The sequence below is a fragment of the Syngnathus typhle genome, linkage group LG13 (genome assembly GCF_033458585.1).
Source record: "Syngnathus typhle isolate RoL2023-S1 ecotype Sweden linkage group LG13, RoL_Styp_1.0, whole genome shotgun sequence".
In the NCBI taxonomy this organism is placed as follows: domain Eukaryota; kingdom Metazoa; phylum Chordata; class Actinopteri; order Syngnathiformes; family Syngnathidae; genus Syngnathus; species Syngnathus typhle.
Window position 1 is genome coordinate 5,569,949 of NC_083750.1, and position 17,366 is coordinate 5,587,314.

At 39.2% G+C, this 17,366-nt stretch overlaps 1 protein-coding gene across 1 annotated transcript in view; it reads left to right on the forward strand.

The window, feature by feature from the left end:
- Nucleotides 1-17,366, forward strand: part of LOC133165826 (mucin-19-like) — a 35,257-nt gene that overhangs the window by 233 nt on the left and 17,658 nt on the right. The window contains exons 2-7 of the mRNA XM_061295721.1: nt 6,891-7,090; nt 8,757-8,843; nt 9,031-9,108; nt 9,375-9,614; nt 11,000-12,202; nt 15,576-15,637. Coding sequence (XP_061151705.1) covers nt 6,901-7,090; nt 8,757-8,843; nt 9,031-9,108; nt 9,375-9,614; nt 11,000-12,202; nt 15,576-15,637 — 1,860 coding nt within the window. The 5' untranslated portion in view covers nt 6,891-6,900. The remainder of the gene's footprint in view (nt 1-6,890; nt 7,091-8,756; nt 8,844-9,030; nt 9,109-9,374; nt 9,615-10,999; nt 12,203-15,575; nt 15,638-17,366) is intronic.

The following is a 17,366-nucleotide window of genomic DNA, read 5'->3' on the forward strand; positions in this document are numbered from 1 at the left end:
CAAGGATGTGGCCTATCTATAGCTCATCAGATGGCGGAGTAGCGATATGGATCATTGTAGTATACGACGTTTCCCCTCATCCACAATGGCATGGTGGGCGTGTAGTGGGGGTGTTGTCGGTCTCCTGCGGAGATCCGTGAATCCGTTCCTCTTTGTTACAGTGATGCCGCAATCGGGATGATCTACGCGCATGCTAAAAATGACTAGGCCGTAGATTGTCAGCTATTAGAATAATCATATCAAATGGCATACGTGATGTGCATGTATGGAGGATCGAACCTCAAAATGAGGGATCCCGAACTACATTTTTTTCCGACTTTCCTATATTACACGCTGTGTTTTTCGTAGGTAGGCTGGAAGACCTTGTTACATAAAATATCATTTTCTGATTTAATGCAGCCTGTCAGGTAAAGACTGTTTTAGACCAGAGCTTTTGGTTATAAAATGATGTCGCTCAATAGACACAAAGGCATCCTGGCACATCCTGTATCCTCTCTGTGGGGATTAGTAGGCCTCCACATTGTTCTGTCTGTGCCCATGTCTGTCTAGCTGTTTGTCTTTCTCAACTGAAATATCACGGATTGGGCCCATTCTCGTGGAAGTAGGGTGAAATGATTGCAGACTTTGCCCTCAATAAAATACATCTTTTGTCGAATGTTAGACTGGGCATTTCCAGGATGGATGTTGGAGAATTTTAGAAAAGTGAAATGCCAAATTGACTTTTGTACAGTTCTGTAATATATGATGACTTTTCAAGTGTGGAAGTAAAAATTGTAATTGCACAAGTGTGCACATCAGCTTTTTTTTGTATTATTTTTAAGCCACAAGCCACAAGTGATGATGAACTGAAGGAGATGGCAGCTTCCGGGAATAACAAACCCGTAGACTGACGTCATAACACACGCAGTAAAGGTTTGTGTTGCGCGCCGATCAAATTATCAAATTATCAATCAACATAAACATTTTCTGTAGCGCTTGTCTTTATTAGGTGAGTTTGAGCCCCTTTTTTTTTTAATTGCTACAATACGCACGACAAGGATGAAGTGTTTTGACAATCAGAGATATTAAAATATATATCTTTTGGCATGATGATATACGTACATGTAGATTTTGTACTGTGTGGATTGGAGAGATTATATTCAATCCCTCTCAGATTACCAGTCAGGCAGTTAGGTTTGGGGTCATGGAGTACATCTGGTACAGCCCACAGTTTCTGCCCAGCATCCATAGAGTCTGAGTCATGTATGTGATGAGCAGATAAACGGGCAGTAGTAGGTCTATCTCTTAGTGTTTCGAGACAAAAGCATCTTTGTCTGTTTTAATAGGGTGCTTCTACAGGAAATGTCTCCCCTTATTCATTACGGCAGTGTATCAGGCAGGGGCAGGCAGTACAGGGGTGCGATCACAGGAATGTGATCAAACAGGCGTCCAAAAACAATTTATATTCCCCTGTAATAGTTGGTAACATTTTATTGAAATAAATAATCTATGATACTGTAAAGTGCAGATGTCATTTATTTTATGACATAGTGATTGTCAGTGGTTTATAGTGCTGCTCTTTCTTCCAGTTTCAAATACCGTACTTTCTGCACTATAAGACGCACCTAAAAACCTTCAATTTTCTCAAAAGCCGACACTTCGCCTTATAATCCGGTGCGCCTTATATATGGACCAATATTGAGCCACTACAGCAGGCGTGTCCAGATGTATGGATTTATATATGGACAAAGTTTTAAAATGGGCCATTCATTGAAGGTGCGCCTTATAATCCGGTGCGCCTTATAGTGCGGAAAATACGGTAATTAAAGCAATATTTTTTGTTTTTGTATTGTAAATAAATGCAATTCAGTAGGCTACACATATTTTTCACAGAGCACAATGAATGATAAAGTATACATAGATTATTATTGCCATTTTGAACTGGGGTTTGGTTTACATTCAGTAAACACGGTGGAACAACAGAGTCAAATTTTAGTCAAGTTTATTTTGCTGCTTCGGCATCCGTGAAAATGACAGTAGCGCCTTAATGAACTGCATCGCAGTGGTAAATGATAAACCGAGGATCAATGACAAAGTGTTGCTATCTGTGTTTTGATTATCATATTAAACATTACCTCCCTCAAGGTCGCCCAATCAATTCCATGACAGATTTAAGTAAACCAGCAAGGCTTACTGAAACAATCCTTGCCCCTCAAAGCCTTGAGACAGAGTAGGTACAATACACCAGAATAATAGGCTGTTTTAGATCGTCTTTATCGCTGGGTTTTGGGGACAGGCAATGTGAAGGACACATGTCTGGAAAATAAATCAGTAAGATGATGAGTAACAACAGTCAATTAGTTTGGGGATATGCAATACACACACGCAAATGCCGGGTTGCTTTACGAACCTGCTGACTGATAGCCTTAAATTTTGAGCAAATTAAGTTAATTTTACCCAAGGTTGGGTACTTATTTTGAACCAGATTGGGTTGATAACTGTATTATGGGTTTATGCTTCTTACATCAGGAAGGGCAATTACAAGTACCGTAATTTTCGGACTATAAGTCGCGTTTTTTTTTCATAGTTTGGGTGGGGGGGCGACTTATACTCAGGAGCGATTTATATACATATATATGTTTTTTTTTTCACTTTTTTGGGCATTTTATGGCTGGTGCGACTTATACTCCGGTGCGACTTATAGTCAGAAAATTACGGTAAGTAGCCAATAACACATTGAGCTTGCTCATTTTGCTGCAGTTTTTTCTCCATTATATAATAAAATTGTCATTTCTTTTGGAACATGTTAAATATTACAATAATATCGATATCACAACATTCCATCGTTATCGCTACATGTTTTTCCATTATCGTGCAGCCCTAGTTGTATTCTGATGTTGACGGTTTGACTGTGGTACGGATTAATTCTCTTTTTATTTTTACTACCTTTTTTATGTTAAAAATCAGAGCAATACCAAGGGTTGAGTAGAAACCTAGAAGAAATTATTTTTGTCCATTTCCTCATTCACTGCCATCACCGACTCAAATGTGCATCCTGCCTGGGAAGGATGCCAGTTAATAGGTTTTAAAAATCCCACTGCACGACCACAATGTGAAATGCATACTGCTGACAACTTTGAAGAAATGGTTCAATCATTAGGCAAGTTGTATAAAATATCTGCAGCGTTTTAATTTCCTGACAGTATGATGCGTGAACGTGTGTGTGTGCTTGAGGTGACAGTGTTGTCAACACTAATCAACATTTCTTTTCTTTTCAGAAACGCTGTGTGCGCGCGTATGTGTGTGTGTGTGCGTGTGTGTTTGTGTATATGCGTGACAGAGCTTCTGCCTGTCAAGAAGGGCACATTGATGAGGTGCTGAGTCACCCTGGTAACTGACTGCCTGGACAACCATGCACGGATTTGATGAACAGATTTAATGCTCTCAGTTTAAAAAAGGGAAATGTTGTAGTGTTTTCATTGTTCTTGTATTTTGATTTGTTGTTTTTAAGTTTTTAATCTTAGAAATAAAAGGATTATCATGGGAGTCAATGGCAAACAGCAAAAGGAGAAAGGCAAGAGGAAGCCATAATTTGCTATTTAAGGCCATAAGATTTAAAGCCCATGTTTTAATATAATATGTGCAAAGGAAGAAATATACCAAGAAATATTTTTTTATTAAAATAAGCAATTTCGTGCATTTTGATTTTTTCTCCCTCGAATTGGTTGTTTAAAATATTTTGTTCATTTTTAATCATTTGTCTCAAAATATAATGATTTGAAAGTTGAAAAACAATCTCAGTCTAAATGTGCGTACATTAATTCATTACAAATATAGGGCAAATACTCCTTCATGGCACTGCAAGTTGGAGTCAAGTCAAGATTATTTATGTAGCCCTTAATCACTGTCCCAAAGGCCTTCACATACCCACAGTTGAGAAATATTAACGACATCCAATTTACAAAGTAAATTTACAATACACACTTTTTATTGCCTGTCTTTGGATCACTCTACTACTTTTTGGACTGCTGCTTGAAATGCATCTTGGACAGTGATTTGCCCAACACAACTTTACAAGTCCCATCATCAGTATTAGTGACATGACTCTTTATTGCTTTTTCAATGAATATAATCCCATGAAAGCAGGAAAGAGTTTCTCCCCGAGGCCACTAACCTCTCCATTCATTACTGTTACATCATGAGCTAAGACCGCGGATGTTGTACAATGACTCATCACTTAGCCCGACTAACCTGTGGCTGGCTTGTTTTTTCATACAGATGGTGCCAAATATGATACTTTCAAATTTGACATTTGAGTATACTTAGGTGCACTCTTAATAAAACCTAATAGTTTTGCAAATATGCTTCATATTATATTATATACTCTGAGTAAATAATGACAATGTGAGTGTATACTGACATTTGTGGAGACAATTACAACAACAAACAGTCTCACTTAATTCATTACACATGCAGGTCATACAAGGTCTCATTGTACACTGAAATAAATGTTTGATTGAGTGTCAAATAGCTGCCCATGGATGCAATTAAGAACATTAGGCCCCGTTTTCAAATTAGAATATTTTCTCCTGCAAAGCCTTCACGCGAGTCTGTTTTAGTTTACATGTGCATGTGCGTCGTTTTCGTGAGTGCTCCTCGGGTTTTGGAGCATGAGATGATTATGTAGCAGGCGGCTAAAGGTTCAGAGAGGCAGAGGTGGCTGAAAGCCAGGGATTGTGAATACTGAGATTGTTTTTAATCTCTGAGTTTAACAGGCTCTCTCTCACTCTCTCTCTCTCTCTCTCTCTCTCTCTCTCTCTCTCTCTCTCTCTCTCTCTCTCTCTCTCTCTCTCTCTCTCTCTCTCTCTCTCTCTCTCTCCCCCCATCTCAGTCGCTCAGTCTCTCTCCCTCTCTTACTTTAGACATGCATAGCTTTTTGCTTGCCACCAGTTACATCATAATGCCACCCTCTGTGAAGAGCTACTGAAATTCGAAAAGGCTTGATATTGAAAGCGGCTAGATATAGCCAAATATTTTTACCATAGTAACCTAATCTGAAATGTTTTTATGTGTACTACAAACATATTGCTTACATGTACAGTACAATACCGTACAAGGAAATTTTCTGAGGACTGTCATTGCCTTTTGAGATGTCTTATGTTACACAGATCTTATCGTCACATATACATATTATATTATAATGTCACATATTATATTATGTCGTATGTCAAATTAGGAAATAATTGAATTACTCAAGTCTATCTTAGCCAGGAAACAAGCATTTAGTTATCAAGATAGACAATCTAGAACTGCGAGCTGGCAAGATTATTTAGCATTGCTTATTTTGTTTTTCATTTAATTATTATCAAAGGTTATCTAACACATTATGACTGAGATAGGATTGGTCAGAGGGCAAATCATTAACGTAAACCAACCACGCATGCTAATTCTTACCTTTCTTGACCCATTTTTTTGAGTTGATAGCGTGCAGATACAGTAGTTTTTCACAAACAAATGTTAACAATACAAACAGTGGAAAAACTTGTGTGGAATGAATGAGAGAGCCCACAACAAAGATCTCTGAATTCAGGCCACTGAATATTTTAGATTATGAAAGCGTTCCAATGGACTAATGAATTATAAGAGACAAATGCACTCAGAGCGCTATGAGGTTATCAACTGCCTATTCATGACTACCACATTTAGATGTTACAATAACAAAATTGTTTGCTAAGCAAGACTAGAGGAGTGGCAAAAATAAATAAAAAAATTGGTTTCCACTATACTGCACCATTACCTTGAAACAATGGCTTACAGTTCCCTGCTTACACTACTGCATGCTTTCAAACTGGCTGCTGGCCATCGTGTGCGTGTATCTTATGTGCGTGTGTTTGTGTGGATGTCTTCTGTGAGACAATGACAACTTGTTGTACTGGGAGCCTGGATGTGGAGATGTAAAAAAACAAAAAAGAATGAGGGGTTTGTTTCGAGGCCATGGTGTCAAAGTGTCAGGATACCATTTATAGCTGATATTTGTGTCATTTTACAAGTGGCATTACAATGAATGGACCTTGATGTTTATTTTAAAAAATTGTGGACATTTCTTTTATTTTTTTATTTCTCTGAGTCAGGGAAATGCTCAAAAAGCTATTATGTAAAAAGCAGGTATAACAAATTTATATTACATTATTATTATTAGCAAGTCAAGTTTTGCTTCTGTAATGGCAAGCTTTGACTGCCCTCATTTTAAATGGAATGAGGGGGAGTCACCATCCCATGTTTACGGAGAGTTGCAAACTTCCTCTTTCACCTGTGCGAGTCTAGGAAAATATCGAAAACATAGTTAGACTGCGCATTGCGCTTGGGTTGTGATTGGCGATGATGCTTTTTTATTCTAGCGTGAATGTGCTCGGGTACACAAAGCAAGGGCAATGAAAAGATGCTTGAATGAGTTTTGGTGCGGAATAACTTGTTTACAACTTTTATCTGACGTCAGTCTACGACAGAGAGGAGACAGATTGTGGAGAGAACAGAAAACTCAAGAAAAGATGAAAGAAAACAAAACTTTGCAGCGAAAAATAACAAATAATTCCAAATAACTCCTCTGGGTAGGGCTGCTCGATTATGGATAAATCATGATCACGATTATTTTGTTCAATGTTGAAACCACGATTATTTGTGCGATTATGTTTTTGAAATTGGAGCAGCATTTCCACACATTCAGGGATGCAGCTGTTAAGTTGTGCATGCGCCTCTCAGAACGTAAACACTAAATATGAATTTTTCCTCGATTATATGAATTTTGAGATCGTGTGGAGCCAAAATCGTAATCATGATTAAAATTCGAGCAGCCCTACCTCTGAGCAATACAACCAATGATGTGTGTGTCTGTCTCTATTTTACCTCTCCAGTTCGACGACTATGGACCTGAGCTTGCGAGATGCACTGGGTGGGGGTGGAGGTGGGGTCCCAGGCGGAGCCCCTGCCGAAGCACTAATCAAGAGAGACTTTATGAGTGCGCTGGAAAAAGAGAGTTATGACGACAAGGTCGGTGAGACAATGACCAAAAGTGACTACCGACCTTTACTGGATGGAAAGGACGGCAAGAGTGGTGAGTCACTACAAACATTAAAGGAAATGGTATTTTTATTGAGGATCTTGATTTCTGTATATAAAACTTTGTACTTAAGCCAGATGGTGTTGCTGCTATATGTTTGTTTGTTGACTAGCTGTTGACTGAAAATCATAGCTCAGTTTCTATCTTAAATGTCACATATGGCCAGAGGATAAATGTCATCGTGAGGCTTCGCCAAATGTCTGGAATTTTGAGGAAACTGTCATTCCGATTATCCGTCCAGTGGTTGCTGGCTTTTGAGTCAGTTTTGATGATGAAACCGATGTCGATCAAATATTATTACTACACGACCTATTGGTCATAATGACATTTGTTGTTAAAATGTTAATTACTACATATCGTAATAAGGAGGCAGTGTTTATACATAACAGAATAATCGGAATCATATTTGCACTATGACTTAGTTCTATACAACAGCTTTGGTTTGTGTCACAATAACTGACTTACCTTTCAAGAGTCTTGAAGTATTCCCCTGTGTCTTGCACCATGAACTAAACAGGAAAAGGTCAACTTTGCATCTCATGCAATACTGCAGTACATGATGTTGATTTAAAAAACACTCACTCCTACCCACGCATGTGGGTATCTATTTTAGGGGTGCTACCCCATTTTGGAAGCTTTTACTTGGATGGGAAATGTCGGGAGAGCTTTCAGTTTAGTGATGCAGAAATGCAATTTGGTTTAAAAGAAGGACTTTGACCTTGAGCCTGCAGAATGACTGCAGTCCTCAGAGGCCTGACAAGATTCCAGCTGTGCTGCCCTCACGTTTAGTGTCCGTTACACCCGCCCCCTTTTTTAATTTTTTTTATTTACCTGTCCTCTTGTGTGATTTAGAATGTTTCTCATATCCCTCATTCCTGATACACTCATCTTGATGAACGATTGCGTTTATTGCAAAATTAGGTAACAAAGGCTCCTGTGATGAATCTAGGCCTTTTCCCGCATTGCAAAGAACGTTTCTAAATATGAATATGAATTATTGCACCTTTTCAGTCATTCTCATATATACACAGAAGCTCAAAACAGCAGTTAAATCTTTTGGGAGAAACCTTAAATGCATTTATTGTGTGAAGGCAACTAGCCTTTTCTTATATTTTATTATTCAACTTATTCCGCCCACTTTTTTGATGTACCTCTGAAATCAAGAGTAGGTTCACAGCAAGATATCAGCATAGCTCAAGCTATCTAGTTAATCATGCGTGCCAAAGAGGCCTATTCCAACACACTCACTAGTATGTCCTTCAAGGACACATACAAATGTGATGATTCTGAGACGGTGAGACACGAACGCCAAGAGTCACAGATGCTGTCGTCCTCTTCTGGTGTAACCATAGCGATAGACCCTTCAGCGACATGTTTTGTCTACATGTGTCACTGTCAAAGATGCACTAATACCCGCACGAGAAAGAGACACTTATGAGCTGGTTCAGCCAGTTTTGCAAAATGTTTTGATGAGCAAGCAGCATGTTTGGATCTTGTCCGGAGATAAATGCAGCATGATGGATAAAAAAATATTCGACAATGACCCTGTTTCCCTATTAGACAAAATTTGGCAGTGAGTAAATGTAGGAAACTGGTGCAAATTACTTTTATATAGTGTATTGGTTACACATATAATACAATAAGTGTTTTTCTTTGACAGGACTTGGGATGACTTCATCAATGATGTTTCCAGGTGGACGCCAAGACCCTCCTGGACAACCTGCATTCACTTCCGACTACCTGTCTGGTAAGAATTTGTTGATGAAAAATCATTTGACATTTAATCTTTGCTTACGAGGAACAGTTTGAGCGACTTGCTTCACAGTTATCCAGGTAATGGTAATCTGCAAATGTTGAATGAAAGCAACTGGGGTTAACTTTACAATAAATGACTAATTTACTGATTCCCGTCTTCCTCGCTTTTGCTTTCCAAGGTCCTAAGATGGGAGGAATGAGTGACCAGTGGAACCAGAACAAAACAAAGGATGCCAGCATGCCTGACGCATTCCTAGGTTCTCTTATTCTTCATCTATCTTGTGTTTCCCTGGTTTAAGATAGTAGAATTAAATGTAAGAAATATTATTAGAAAGGATGTATTTTCTTTTTTGTAAAACACCTTTATCAAAGTGACTTCCAAACATTAATTGCTATAATAGATTAAAGAAGTGTGACGAGGTTTCGTTAAATGACAACTGAATTAAGGAACCCCATGAGTGTTGTGAATGTTTGTGTGAACGTGGCGTATACCTGTTGAATGTATTTGTTTTCTCTGCTCCAGGATTTTCTCAGTCTGTAATGAGTGGTAATATGGGTTCCAGCATGCCACCGTTCCAAACAAACATGAACTCCTCTCTAGGCCAGATGGGAATGGGAAAATCTACGGACACGCAGAAAACTTCTGGCCTCTTTGGTTCAGAGCCCCAAAACATCAGTAACACCAGTGGCAACAATCCCTTCAAACCAAATGATCCGTTTTCTTCTGGTGGTCCAGGAATCCAGTCTTTGGATCGCAGTCCAGGTAACCTGCATGCAGAAAGGATGAAATGAGTGAAGTGATGATAAAAAGTATGTATGTTAAAATGCATGTACTATAAGTGCTTTCGATGAATGTGCCCAGCCTGGAATTCTGAAATGAAAAGAACAAATATTAAATCTTAGAGCTCCAGTGTAGGCAATGTGGGATGTAATGACAAAGGAAATACTTTGAGCAGCAGAGGGCAGCCTTTGCTTGCGACCGAGCCGTTTCAGTGCTGCGTTCATGTCGCGTTGACGCCTATCTTTAGATTTCCTGCATCTTCTCATTTATTTATTGGAAGCACGCAGCTCGGTACTTTCTCTATCTTAAAGAGGATTAAGAAATTGACAGGAAAATTGTTATAATTACATAATCATCTAATTCTGTTGACATATATGGTCATATGATTAATAAATATTAGTGATTTGATCAGATGTTCAACACTGGAACAATAATGCATATTTTGGGAGCGTCCCAGACTTACATCCATTAAATACCTTAATACTCCTGTTTGAGCTGTCTATTGCAGGAGAATCGCATGCCAAGCAGCAATCAATCTATGAAGTGAAAAGTCGGCTTTAGGGTGGTATGCACTTTTTCCTAGGTTTTGATTGGTTTATCCCATGATGTAAGACCGAAAGGCAGAGATGATAGAAGCGGAGATATTTTACATGAAGAGAAAAAGTGAAAGCAGATTGATAAAGGTTCAGTTTCTTTTTGTTTTTTTCGCAAGTATCTATTTTCAATTTCAATATATATTTCTTTAGTCGCTGGATGAATGAGATGTAGTCATATTATATTATAAATATAAAAATAGGAGTTTATATAATTATTATTTATCCAATGACAGGTCAGATAACAAGTGGGAAAAAACGATTGGATCATTTCAAGCAAGTTAATATGCAAAACATTTATTTTGTAGTATCTTGCATGTACTGCTTGTCATTCCTTTCTCTTACCTTTTCCAAGATGTTGTTTTTAAACATGATTTTTTTATTTTTTTCTAATCATTGCATGTGTAGCAATGGATCATTGTATTTCATGATGCTCCCAGCACGCATGAATTTGTTTTGAATCCTGCTTTTAATGATGTACTGTATTCACAATGCACTCGCTTTATTGTTATACTTTGTATGCCTATTTTGCTATGTTATATATAGCTGCCTCATAGACAAGGCCTTTTGTATCTCGGGTTGTGCTGCTGACTGTTGACTCTGAGGTATATTTTTACCGGTATTTTTTGTTTAGGGACCTTAAGGACGTACATTTAGACATAATTCAAAGAGCCTACATTTCCACATAATTAATTTCATTTTGGTAGTTAATTTTGCTTTCTGACACAGTATGTGACTGGTTCCTGCTCATATAAAACCTTCCCCCCTCGGCAGCTCCCACCCTTTCTCCCAGCGGCTCAGTGGATGACAGCAGCCCCACTTCCTCCACATCTGAACCCCTCAGTCCCGAACGATCGGGGTGTGAGGCTGGCAAGCAACAGCAAAGGCGGAAGAAGAAGAAGAGGAAGGGGCGTGACGAGGTTTACAGCTTCTTGGATAGCCAGGAGAAGAACGGCCATTCCGACAAACATGGCTTGCAGGATAAGGGTGGACAGGGTGTGGAGGAGGATGAGGAGGAGGAAGACAACTGGGAGTGGGAAATAAGAGAGAGTGGAGCAGGAGGTAGAGTGAAAGGCAAGAAATTGAAAAGCCGTGCAAGACTTCCAGAGGAGTGGGGAGCACCTCAGCAGCCGATGTCTCCCATCCCAGCTGCAGTTGCTCCTACTTGGGCCACAGCAGCAGACTTTGGCCCTTTAGACTCCAAAGTTCCTAAATCCAACCCCAGTCCAGGTTTCTCTCCATCTATGCAAATACCAACAAGTTTGACCAATCGCACAGCAGATTCATCTCCTAGTTCCTTTGAGCCCGTGTGTGTCGATGACTACCCTGTGTCTACCCAAAATGTGACCAGCAAACCTCAACTAATTAGCTCACCGGGCAACGCTACCAATAAAAGTAGTACACTAGGGATGGTTAGTGGAGATTTAGCATTAATGACGGGGGACAATCTAAGCCCAGTCTCCCAGACGTTCTCTTTTCTCGATTCAGTCCTCCAGACACCGCCAGGTTCTACCCCCGACTCACAGAACGCCACCCCTATCACAAATGCACCCGAACTTTCTTCAACTTCCTTGTCCACTTCAGCCGACATTATTGTCTCTTCTTCACAAGCCTCTAAGACCACTTCAGATGTCCCTCCAACCTTTGCTGTGCCGTCAAAGTCCTGCCCCTCACCTGTCACAGACACCCAATATTCAAAATCTGCCCGTGAATCGGTCCTCAACGTTGATGCAAAGCCTTTCATCCCCTCAGCCTCACGCATAACCCCCACAACTGCTCCCAGTCCAAACGCATCTCCTGCTACTGTTAACGCAACAGTCTCCACCGGTGCAGTCATGCATCTTGGTTGTCCTCCTTCCACTATCAGTGAAGCTGTAAAGCCAGCATTATCAGACACTCCCAACAAAGCTGAAGCCACCCCATCTCTGTTCACCACACCTGCAGTTCCCGCATCACCACTGCTCCCCCCACTGGAAGGTTGGTGAACTACAGGGAAAAGTATGACTAACATGGGGCTGATCATCTAAAATAAAAAAGAGTTGCTTATATTTGTCTTGTGCTATGCATGCCTGTTTGCTTGTGGATTGAGTACTAGACTTGCTTGGACCTTGGTCCATATTTTTAATTAAAAGGGTCCCGGCAGTTGAGCATACAAAAGCAAACAAACCAAAAATAGTGAAGAAACATTTTACTGGAAGGCTTTTTAAAAGTGCTTATGTCCCTTCATAACTACTTGCACAAATGCTGGACATGTTCAAATTGTTTTAGTCGGGCTCCAAATGATGGTTCCATTCTGCTTTGCTGCTATGTATTGCTCTATTACCTCTTTCATAACCTGTTAATTACTTGCTCTGCTAAATCAGATAAGTGCAATTATTTCTCCTCTGTCCTTTCTCGTAAGGCCAACAGCTTGTGTAACTTTCCACTGTTCCCTCTCGCCATAGAAACACAAATGTTAATTTAATGCAGTGCGAAGCAAGCTGGCTACAAAAAACGTCACAGCTATGGTTCTCTAACTGCAATTGTTGTGATGTTGTTAAAAGTATACATGACGATAATTTGAAAGATGAAATGTTATATAAAAATGTGTGCTACTACAGTGGATATAAAAAGTCTACACAACTGTGAAATGGAAAAATGAGATAGAAAGATAATTAGTTCAAAACCTTTCCCTTCATTTTGACACTTAGAAACTAACTGTACAATGCCAAATATAAAAAAAAAGCTTTTAGAGAGGAGAATAAAAAAATTGAAATAATGTGGTGACGCAAGTGTGTACATATGGCTAAGTTGAGAATTACCCAGTTATATTCAAACTAATTTTAAATAGGAGCCATGCTTCTGATTAACACCAAATAAAGTTCGGCTATTTTAGTAGGCGTTCTTTCTAGCACAACCCTCAGCGTGTAGACTTTTATCCACTGCAAGATACTAAAATTTGATCCCTCATACCCTTGCCCCACCTCCTGTACTAAAAGTTTTATTAATATAACCTTAAACATGATCGCATTATCTGGTGCAGTTTGCAAAAGCTGGCCTCTCTTTTGTGTACTATATTAATCCACAAATCACCCTTTGTCATTGGGCTTCTACTCATGTGGTACTTCAAAAAGTACTAAAATTGTGAAATACTTTTGATCATCATCTACCTACCATGTTGGGTGTCATTTTTTTTACAATGCATTTCCTCTGTAATCTGGGGTGAATTGTATTTACTTATATAATGCCTCTGATTTAATGCTCTGGCTATACTTACTATATTTGTTTTCTGTAGAATGAAGTATATAGTGTGCTGTATTATTCTCCTCACTTAATAACCTGACCAGTAAGTGGCAGTGTGTTCTAACTATAAATTTGACGTGGCAAAGAGTCTAAATTCATATATTTTTCTTACAACAATGAGAATCGGCCTGAGAGTGTAATTGGGACCAATCAGAAATCTGTCAACTGCAGCGTCTTACTGGGCATGTTTTTGCACTTCCTTGAATTTACATTTTGTGATAATATATTGTTTAACAGTTATTGGGTAATGGAATGTCTAAGTTGCATAATAGTTGAGTGTGTCAAGCATGATAGTTCTTTAAATTGTCTTTCTTTTTTCCCTCCCTTCTCTCTTACTTGCTCCCACAATGCTGCCAACGAAGTAGCACCAGGTAAGTCATATTTCACTCATCATATCAAATTTGTGCCATGTACGTATGCGTTTAATTTTAAAGCAAATATTTAAAATGAAACACTGAGCTCTCAGAACTCGGGTACAATCCTTTCTTGTAGTCTTTTTGTTGTTTGGTTTGTAATGTCATTTCATATATATATATATAAATTCATATTTTTTTTGTAGAAAAACCTTTTTAAATTTAATGATCAGATGGCCTCATGATAGTGAAAAACACCAGACATGGGATCCCATGACAGCAGAAGGGAGTCTGGTTTTACAAATGAACATGTAATTCGCATTGAGAAAGGTTGTTTCCATATTGTATGATGTTTGAGTTCTGTAACACTAACGATAGATAGCTGTTTCATAAAATAGGAATATTATAAAGAATAAAGTTCTCAACTCGAAGAACGTACATAATTGCATCATTATTTATTTATTTCATCATTATTTCATCTTTGGTATACATGTCTGACATTACGGCATCTATCTTATCTGCTGTATACGTACAAGATCAAAGGTCAGCAGCTGTTTTGTAGGGTGTGCCCTTCAGTGGCATGCACTAAATCTTTTCGTTGACAGTATACTTGTAGTCTGTGCTTCTGCACCTCTCTCTTTAAATAGTGTTCAAAGTGATCTCACTCACATCTGCTTATACTGTATCCTCTTGATCTTGAGGAAGCAGTTCCTGCTGAGGATGTACAGAAGGCTGAGCTGTCACTGACGCTGCATGAGAAACGACCCCTTTTAATTGCATTGGCTGCTAATAGTGTTGTGTGACTCAGTCTTGGCTCATTTGTTTTCAATTAGAGCGAGTTGGTAGAAAAGCATATTTTTCACAGGGGAGAAAATGCAGTCTTAATTTAGCCCACACTGTGATGTTGCACTAACATGGGTTGGTGCTCTTTTTGTTGCTACCTCTGTGATCTATTTGATTCAAGTGTTATTGCTTTTTCACGCCAGATGAGTTGAAAGAACATGATTAATCATTTTTAGATTTAACACCAGGAAAAGAAATCTTTAGCGTGCCCTAAGTCTAGCGCAAATCACAGTCTCACTGTCCGCATGGGTAGAGTTTTATTTCCTCAGATATTCCGCGAGACCACCTTGCATCCCCAATCGTATTTCCGAGTGTGACCCCTACTCCTACGGCCCACCAACCTGTTAAAATATTTTTTAAGATCACAAAAGCTGTTGTTGTAGCAAAGCACTTTCCTGTATTTTCCCTTTTTGGATTCTAATCTCCATTCCCTTTATGTCCGCATTTGCCATTTGGATTTTTTTCTTTATCTATGTTTTTGCCCTTTCTGTCTCCTACGACCACATCATATCTTCCATTGGCTACCCAGATTCTCTGAGTCTCTGCCACAACGCAGTAATCACTGCATCTGCACTGCAGGGGTGGGGTGGGCAATTGAGGGTGTTGTTGGAGAGGGGAAGGCGTTGTCGGGGAGATGTGGGAGGCGGTTGCCATAGCAACTAAACCACTCTGCAAGTGAGGGACGGAGGAATAGAGAAGGAGTGGACTGGGTGTGACAGTCTGTGAGGTTGAAGATTAAAAATAGAAACACTGTGACAAGATCCCCAACCCTCTGTTCCTCCTTCGGCCCCCACCCATTCTGCCTCTTTTCCCAGCACCACGGGCAGGCAGCTGTAGCATCCTCTGTCTCCTCTTGGCTCCCCTGTCTCCAGCTGCTCAGAGATCTCTGACCTTCATAAAGATCATTTACCATGACCTCTATGAGACTGTCTGGGTAGAAAACATCATCTAAGAATCTCATTTTATTCGGTACCCCTATGCTTTCCTAATGTTTGTTCATGAATGACATCATCTATCAACTCTGGACTGCAGGCCAGTAAAAATAGCGAAACCTAGTTGAACATCAATATATCCAGAGTGATTTGCCTTTGTTTGGATTCAATTAACAGTGGTTTATTGGAATATTATTACCAAAGGGCCATTTATGAAATTGCCATTTTACAACAGGCACAGCAATCTAACCTAATGACTCTCTACATCATCATAAGATATGTGTTGCATGTAGGCAACAGTTTTGTTGAAAAGGGTTGGACTTAATTCAATTTGGATTATTATTTAAACAGTTAAACAAACTATTGCATTCATTTGAATACATTCATCCATCTTCTATGCCGTTTATGCTCACTAGTGTCATGAGTACGCTCGAGCAGTGATTCTCAAATTGTACTTTACCAACAAGTGATATTCAAGGCTCTCTCTCTGGTGGTCCGCAAAATAATCATTGGATTTTGGTCATGAGTTCTGTAATTTCCAATTGTCTGGGACGTCATGAAGTGTGATTGGATGAGGACGAAAGGAAGCAGAGATTAGGGTGTATGAGGGAGAGACATGAATTGGCGCTCTCAGGGAATCCAGTTTATTGTTTTGGTGTGATTATAGTCCCACCTGGGTAGCGAAAGATGATGAAGGTAATGAACTAACCAGTGCGCCACCGTGCTGCCTGGCGATTTCATTGGTGTCTATAAATTCTTTGGTAAGCTTTAATTTTGAAGTTAGCCTTTGCGTTAGTGGCGTGTTGTTATGAGTATGTTTTCAGCTTCTTTGACCATGGCTAAATGGCATAGCTAAATGGGTGTGTCACTTGAGCTATGTAGTAGTATAAAGTTGCTATTTGCAAACAATTTAAATCAGCAGTATATATACATAGATTTATATACAAGCATCTTTCAAGAAACACAATTTCCCTATCATTATTTTGAGTGCATAAGATATTCTTTGGGCCAAAGGAAATAAGAGTAGCCTCTGTGAATTGATTACAAGTATATTTTATTTTTTACAAAAATATATACTCATTTGTGTAAATGAAAAACAGCAAAATATAATTTCTAAGACAAGCACACAAATGATCATAATTGATGTCAACTGAAGTCACTGTAGATATTCATTGTCCCCCCCCCCCCCCCTCCCCCCCACATCTGTCGCCAGTCAATAGCCTCATCACACTTGTCAGGGTAATTGCAGTCCTCAGTGTTTTCCTGCAAATCTCTCCTTCTAAATCAACATATGAAAGGCAGTTGTCATATGCTAGTTGAACAACCGTGACAGCCATTGATCATCATTTGAGCACATCTGTTTAAAGTTGCATGGCTGTGTCCGAATATGCACACTATTCCCAGATAGCGTTATGCCATTTGTAGGAGGTCAAGGAAGCATAAATGTAGGGTACTCAAAATCACTCCCAATGCAACCACAATATAGACCACAATGCATTGTGAGCAGAAAAACACGGCACAAACACAAATATCAATGCGGTATAATTCATTCATTTAATTTAATTCAAAAAATGTACAACTAAAAAAATGAAAACAGTTTAAAATAAATAAACTTATTCCCAATAAATAGTCTGGGATCTTTGTCAGGACATGTACGGTGGTCACCTGATATGCCACAAGGAAAAAGTAGTGAGCTGGCTGTCTGAAATCACTAAACAGAATGAGGAAACT